Source organism: Aplysia californica, unplaced genomic scaffold (genome assembly GCF_000002075.1).
Source record: "Aplysia californica isolate F4 #8 unplaced genomic scaffold, AplCal3.0 scaffold01141, whole genome shotgun sequence".
Lineage (NCBI taxonomy): Eukaryota > Metazoa > Mollusca > Gastropoda > Aplysiida > Aplysiidae > Aplysia > Aplysia californica.
Genome location: NW_004798411.1, coordinates 109,957 through 116,778, shown reverse-complemented (window position 1 = coordinate 116,778; position 6,822 = coordinate 109,957). Strand labels below are relative to the sequence as shown.

The 6,822-nt window shown below is 40.0% G+C and overlaps 1 protein-coding gene across 1 annotated transcript in view; it reads left to right on the top strand.

The window, feature by feature from the left end:
* Positions 1-2,368: 2,368 nt before the first annotated feature.
* LOC101845142 (GA-binding protein subunit beta-1) overlaps positions 2,369-6,822 on the top strand; it is a gene marked incomplete at its 3' end in the record, with an annotated part of 11,053 nt that continues 6,599 nt past the window's right edge. The window contains 4 exon segments of the mRNA XM_005111882.3: positions 2,369-2,471; positions 4,390-4,568; positions 5,574-5,771; positions 6,220-6,318. Of these exon segments, the coding sequence (XP_005111939.2) occupies positions 2,468-2,471; positions 4,390-4,568; positions 5,574-5,771; positions 6,220-6,318 (480 nt within the window).

The following is a 6,822-nucleotide window of genomic DNA, read 5'->3' as shown; positions in this document are numbered from 1 at the left end:
TCTATCGTCCTTATCTCCCCTCCTTTTTTTATGTTTGTTACTCTCTTGTAATACCTCTAATCTTCTGGCGCTCATATGACCTTATGCAGTTGCGAGCGCCATAACACCTCTACTAAAACAAACAAAATTCTTACTAATACTAAACTAAACAAAATACTTGTGTTCTGTACTCAAGTGGGGAAGTCATGTTGTTGTCAAGCAGCTTGGTCTTTTTTAACTTGTTTTTTAAATTGTAAGTAGTTTTACGCCCCTATCAACACAATTTGGATCATCTAGGAGGCGGGGTACATTTAGATCATCTAGGAGGCCGGGTACATTTAGATCATCTAGGAGGCGGGGTACATTTAGATCATCTAGGAGGCGGGGTACATTTAGATCATCTAGGAGGTGGGGTACATTTAGATCATCTAGGAGGCGGGGTACATTTAGATCATCTAGGAGGCCGGGTACATTTAGATCATCTAGGAGGTGGGGTACATTTAGATCATCTAGGAGGTGGGGTACAACCCTGACTGTAAGTCTGTCCCCGTGGTTTTATGCACCCCGCATAATTTAGCAAAATTTGATCACTTTTTGCTTACTTTCTGAATATTTTCGTTTATCATTCTTTGTCAAAATTAACAGAATCGCATATTTTCACATTTTTGGGTCGGAGAAATTAATAGTATCTAAAAAAGTAAGTGAGTGATTAGCAGGTGCTCTGGTACATGATGTGTTTTGTCCCTTCTTTTCTATCAAACACCTATTGTCCTTATCTCTTCTCTTGTGGGTGGTTGGCGGGTGCTCCGGTGTGGTTTGCTGCTTCTTTTTTATCGGTGGGCTCCTTATTTTCTATCAAACATCTGTCATCCTTATCTCTCCTCCTTTTTGCCTATTATTCTCTATCTAGTACCGCTTCTAATGTTCATTCCTTACTACCGGTACTTACTTATCCCTCAGTCTAGATGACCGTTGGGGCACCAGAGATCACCGGGCGACCACATTTCTCAATCATTCTCTATTTTCAGCCTTCCGAAGGGCTTCACCCAACTTTTAAACTGTCCAATCCGTTATGTTGTCTTCCCATCTCTTTTTTTCTGTCTGCCTTTCCTTCTCCCTCCTTGTACAGCTCCCTGTAGGATCATCTTTGCAAGTCCTGTTGTCTTTTGTACTCATCCCATCTCAGTTTGCATTTTCTCACAGTGGTGGGAAGAAAGCATAAGAACGTATGCACCTTTGATCTGATCAAATACATTTTTTCTTCCCGAGATAACAAAAAAAAATTAATTAATGCGTTTCATCAGATCACAGTTGATACGGATGGTCGATACGCAGATAAAAAATGTGTTTCATCATATCATGGCAGTATAGATTCTAGTTCTCCATTAATTTCTCCGCTCGGATCCTCTCAAAACTCCCACACTGTCCTGGTGTATCGCCCCGTTCCTCATCTGTTCATGTTGTCCAAATATGTCCTCTCTGGGTCTGCCCCTTTCTAGTGAGAGCAAGAAGGCACACGATTTATTATTTAAAAAATATAAATTTGCTGTTTACAAGCACATTCAAGCTATGGAAGTCACCAAACTTTTGCGACCATTTTCTCGCTGGATCAGTACCCCTGACACTTAGACGGTCAGAGAACGTATAGCCTGACACCATTACGACCTCCCCCCCCCCCCCCTCTCAAACACAAGTACCTCGACGACTCTTATTCAAGATAGGAGGATTTTTTTTTCATAAAAAGCGAGAAATCAAAGTTTTTCCAGTTAAAATTTACGCAGAAATGTTTTTTTTTTAATGGACATGACAATTTCAGGTACCAGAAAAAAGTTTGTCTAGTAAAATTCACCCAGAAATGTTGTTTTTTTTTTAAAATGACGTACCGGTACACTTGTAAGGTATCGAGCCAAAAAAAATTGTCGGGTTCAGGGATTTTATTCTTTTTGACGAGCGCCAGATTTCATCACGTTAACACGCGTGCGCGCGCGCGCGCGCGCACACACACACACACACACACACACACACACACACACACACACACACACGCACGCACGCACACACACACACACACACACACATCATACACAAACACACACACACACACACACACACACACACACACACACACACACACACATCATACACAAACACGCGAACGCGTGCACACTTAATCAATGTTTATCCCAGGTCTTATATTGCTACCCTCAATATTGTCTAGTGGCGCAGTTGGCAGGTAGTCTGATGTTATTTGCCCTTCCTTTCCTATCAAATATTCTTTCTAATGTTCGCCCCATCAACAAAGAAAACCCAAAGGGAAAATTTAAATAAAAAGAAAAACATTTGTTTCGGCAACAACCGACACACTTCTTGTTTTGGAATTTGACATGTCGCAGCCTCGTTTTCATTTTAACGAACAAGCGTGTCATGACGTCATTTTGTCATCAAACGCGTTGGACAACGTGTTAGCACGACGGTTACGGCTAACTTTATGGGTTCGTATCATGATTTCATTTTTGTCCTTTTAGTTATTTGGTGTATCAGTCCTAAACCCACCCCCTGTCATTTCTAGGATATGGCTATTAGGAGAAACCGGTAGCGGAAGCATCTCTTGATGCTTGTAAACATTATAATGCACTTCCTGCTTCCTGTCTGTTATTGTTTGAACGAGATCCTGTTCTTCTAGATTCTAGTTTTACTTCCACTTTCCAACGTGCCTTTGTAAAGCATGGAAACCACAACAAAAATACTGAGCTAAACATGAAAGATGCATGGTGTATGTTTTGTTGTTCATAGTTATGAGTCAGTTTGGTCCTCTTTACTTTCCATAGGAGCACAATTTTCTTTCTCAACGGATTAAGGTACAAGAAACGTTGTGAAGTTGAAGCCTGGCTAGAGATCTGGCGTTGCAGCACGGCGTCCAGTTGCGATGGCCATCGCCATCATTCATCTCCATTGACAACCATTGACAATGGCCATGACCATTTACTCTGGCAAAATAATATGAACAAAGCAACATATTAAGTGTGCATGTTATTGTTATGATGTGTACTGTGCTGTTGTCTAAATTACTTAAGTGGCTTTATGACCATGCCCACGGCCCACGGTGGTCAACAAAATGAAACAAGAATAGAAGACCAGGTCTTGTTGTCTGACCTGACCATGCCATCTCTATTTTCTAATCTAGATTTAGATAGCTTGATCTAATTCTAAGTCTGAAGGAAGTGGAAATCTTTATTGGAAAAGCATAAATTTAGATATAATAATAATAAAAGCTCTAAGTTGATAGTAATTAGTAGCAATTTAACAGGACAGTCTAAAGAATTGGTTCTTTTACTTTCCCGACTTTCCCTTCTGTCCACACTTCTTACCCACATGGTGTCCATTTTCTACTAGATCTAGGCCCTCAATATTGATTCCCTGAACACAAATATCAACTTCATTTCCATCACAAGTGAATAGTTTTTAAAATATATGTTGGTTTTTAATTGAACTATACCACACTTACCTATTTGCACAGTTTGATTCCCATGCTTTTTGGACCAATTGGGGGGGGGGGGGGGGGGGTTCTGGGGCATGGGGCATGCCTTCCTAAGGTAAAAAAAAATACCTAGGGAGTTACAGTACAGGGGAAAGAGGGGCATGCCCCCTTCTTTCAACCCATAATTTGATGTTTTGCCGTTTAAGGTTTGAAATTTTCTTGAGAATAATTGATTTGCGACAGTTTTTGTGTGATCTACAGCAAAAAAATACTGCATTTAGACCCCCAAAGCAGTGTAGCTGTGTGCCGGAGTGAAAGTAAAAATTTATCAGACACCTTGACAAGATGCTAGTTGGATAACTTCTCTTTCTACTTTCTAAGAGATTTACCCAGTTTGGCTGTGGCACCACCCATATTTATTGATTTATTAAATACTCTCTCTCTCTCTCTCTTTCTCTTTCAAGTGTAAAGTAATTATGAAGATTAGATGCTGTACATGACTTTCTTTAGAAATTGAGATAGAAAGCACCAAATAGCTGTACTAAGTCCCCCCACCCCCATTGTTTATGTACGCTAAATTATTGTAACATATTTTCCAAATGGGTTAAAAAAGTGAAATTTCTAGTTGGTACATGATCGGCAAACAGATTTTCAGGTCCTGAATTTTTTTGTATTAAAAAAATAATGTACATGATAATGAAATTGGTAATATTGCGAAACGATATAATATCATTTCCACGTCCCTCTAGTTTCGCTGTGTGTGAATGCTAGACTGTATTGTATTTATTTGTTATTTTTTGTTTTACCTTGTTGTTCCCTCACTAAATGACCATCATTGTGTCAATGTGCTTCTTTTTACTAAAAAAAACCAGACCAAATTTTTATTTATATTTTGTTATTTATTTTTAATTCATCGTTTATGATGCTTACAGAGCAAATGATTGTGGAGAGTGTTCACACCCTGGTGGAGCACACACAGCGGCCGCAGGAGAACACACGCAGGATGTCGCTGGTCGACCTTGGCAAGCGTCTGCTGGAGGCCGCTAAGCGCGGCGAGACGGACACGGTGCGGGCTCTCATGTCGAATGGTGCGCCATTCACGACAGACTGGGTGAGTGCAGGGAAGGGAAGAGAATTTTGAGCTTTCTTTATTGGACAGCTATGAAAATGCTCTGAAATGTCAAGGAATAATAATGATAGATTTAATAATTAATATAGAGCGCTCTATCTCGTACAAGTTTATAAACTCTGGGTACTTTACATTAATGACATGATTACTGAGGATAAAACTTCCTGCACACACCAGAAAAACAATTCATATGAGCAAAAAACCCCAACAAAATCTGTTACTGTTACTTTCTGTTATAAAAAAAGAAGTCTCTTGATCAAGAAGGAAGGGCAATAATTGGTAATATGTCTGGGGTTTTGTTTTTTTTCCTAGTTTTTTTCTTCCTCTTTGTTCGATTCATGATTTTTCTCAAAATGTTGTTGATGTTTTGTGGCCATACAAAATATACTTCCTGCTTAATAAAATTTTTGTTTCCATTTTTTATTTGTGTTTGTTGGTGGTCTGTTGGCTTACTCCCCCCATGTGTCAATATTGCTCAAGTTTTTCTTGTCAAAATAAGACCACTTTTTGGTGGTACTGCTATGACTGACCATCGACCATGATAGATAACATCCTGTTTTTACTCTAACGTTGTGGGAGGTCGGTGGGTGCTCTGCTTTGGTTTGCTCCTTCTTTCCTATCCAACAGCTATCGTCCTTTTATCTCTTATTCATTCTTGGAAAAAAATGTAATTGTCTTCTAAAACCTTTAATTTTCAGCAAATGTATGACCTGTTTGTGTGTGCAAGTGCTGTAAAACTATTACTAAAATGAAATCTCTAATCTTTGGCATTTATATGACCTATTTGAGTTTGCAAGTGCTGTAAAACTATTACTAAAATGAAATCTCTAATCTTTGGCGCTTATATGACCTAAATCTATTTGTATTGCAAGTGCTGTAAAAACTTTTACTAAAATAAAAAAAAAAATTTTAAACGTTGCGTTACACCTCTGGAAAGTTCCACAACATTTTTAAAAAAAAGTTTTGTTTTCCCCTACCCCCCACCAGCTGGGAACGTCGCCGCTCCACTTCGCTGCCCAATTTGGCCACCAGGACACGGCCGAGGTTTTGCTGCGGGCAGGTATCAGCCGCGACGCACGCACAAAAGTTGACCGCACGCCGCTCCACGTGGCCTCGCAGGAAGGACACGCCCAGATTGTGCAGCTTTTGCTTCAGAGTAATGCAGACATCGACGCCAAGGACATGGTAAACTTTCTACGAGGGCGGAAAAGTCATTGAGATTTTATAAATATAATGGAATCAGCTTGTACCAAAATCGGCAGGAGGGCGGGATTTTCTTCTTTTTAGTTTTGAGAGGTTGCTCAAATAGGAAGAAAAAGCTATTGCAGATTTTTTTTCGCGGTTACCACCACTATTTTCTGATCAACTGTGTTCGATTTTAGCGGACTTGACTCTTGTATTATTTATTGTTTTTAGTTGGTTTAAAACATTTTAAAATTTTGTTGCTTTTTTTTCAACATTTAGAATTTGTATCTCTACAAAATGCTCCTACGGCACATAAACTGATACCACAGATTAAAAAATTGCACTACATTTTAACAGTTGGCCGGCGATATGTGTGTCAATTACATCCTAGTTAAACTGATTTTTAAAAACTCGTCTGACAATCAGTTTACTTTTCTCCCCTCCCCAGCTGAAGATGACGCCCCTCCACTGGTCCACGGAGAAAGGCCACGTGCCCATCATCGGCATCTTGATCAAGAACGGGGCGGACATCACGCTGGAGGACAAAGTAGGTCAACAGTTGGGGTGGGAGGTTGGTGGGCGCTCGCCTGTATGGTTTGCTCCTTCTTTTCTACCAAACATCTGTCGTCTTTATCTCTCCTCCTTCTTTTCTTCCAAATGTCTATCATCCTTATCTCTCCTCTTTCTTTTCTGTGTGTGTTACTATATCTAGCAGTAACCTCTAATCTTCAGCAGTTATATATGACCTGATTGTGTTGCAAGTGCTGTAAAACTCTTTATCATCATCATCATTATCATCAAGTCCCAGAGGTTGAACAGACATTGGCGATCATGATTCTCCATTATTCAGCTCTTACTGAGACTAAACTGAAAGTCTAAATACTTGGTGTGAAAATTATTCCGCCTTTTCAGCTGACATTTACTATAACTTTGTATTTTGTTTTCTCACTCCCAATTTGTTTCCCTTTCTCTTCTTCTCCTCTCCCCTCCCCCTCCCCCCTGTCTCCTCTCCCCTGCCCCCTCTCTCCTGTTTCCCCTCCCCTCCCCCATC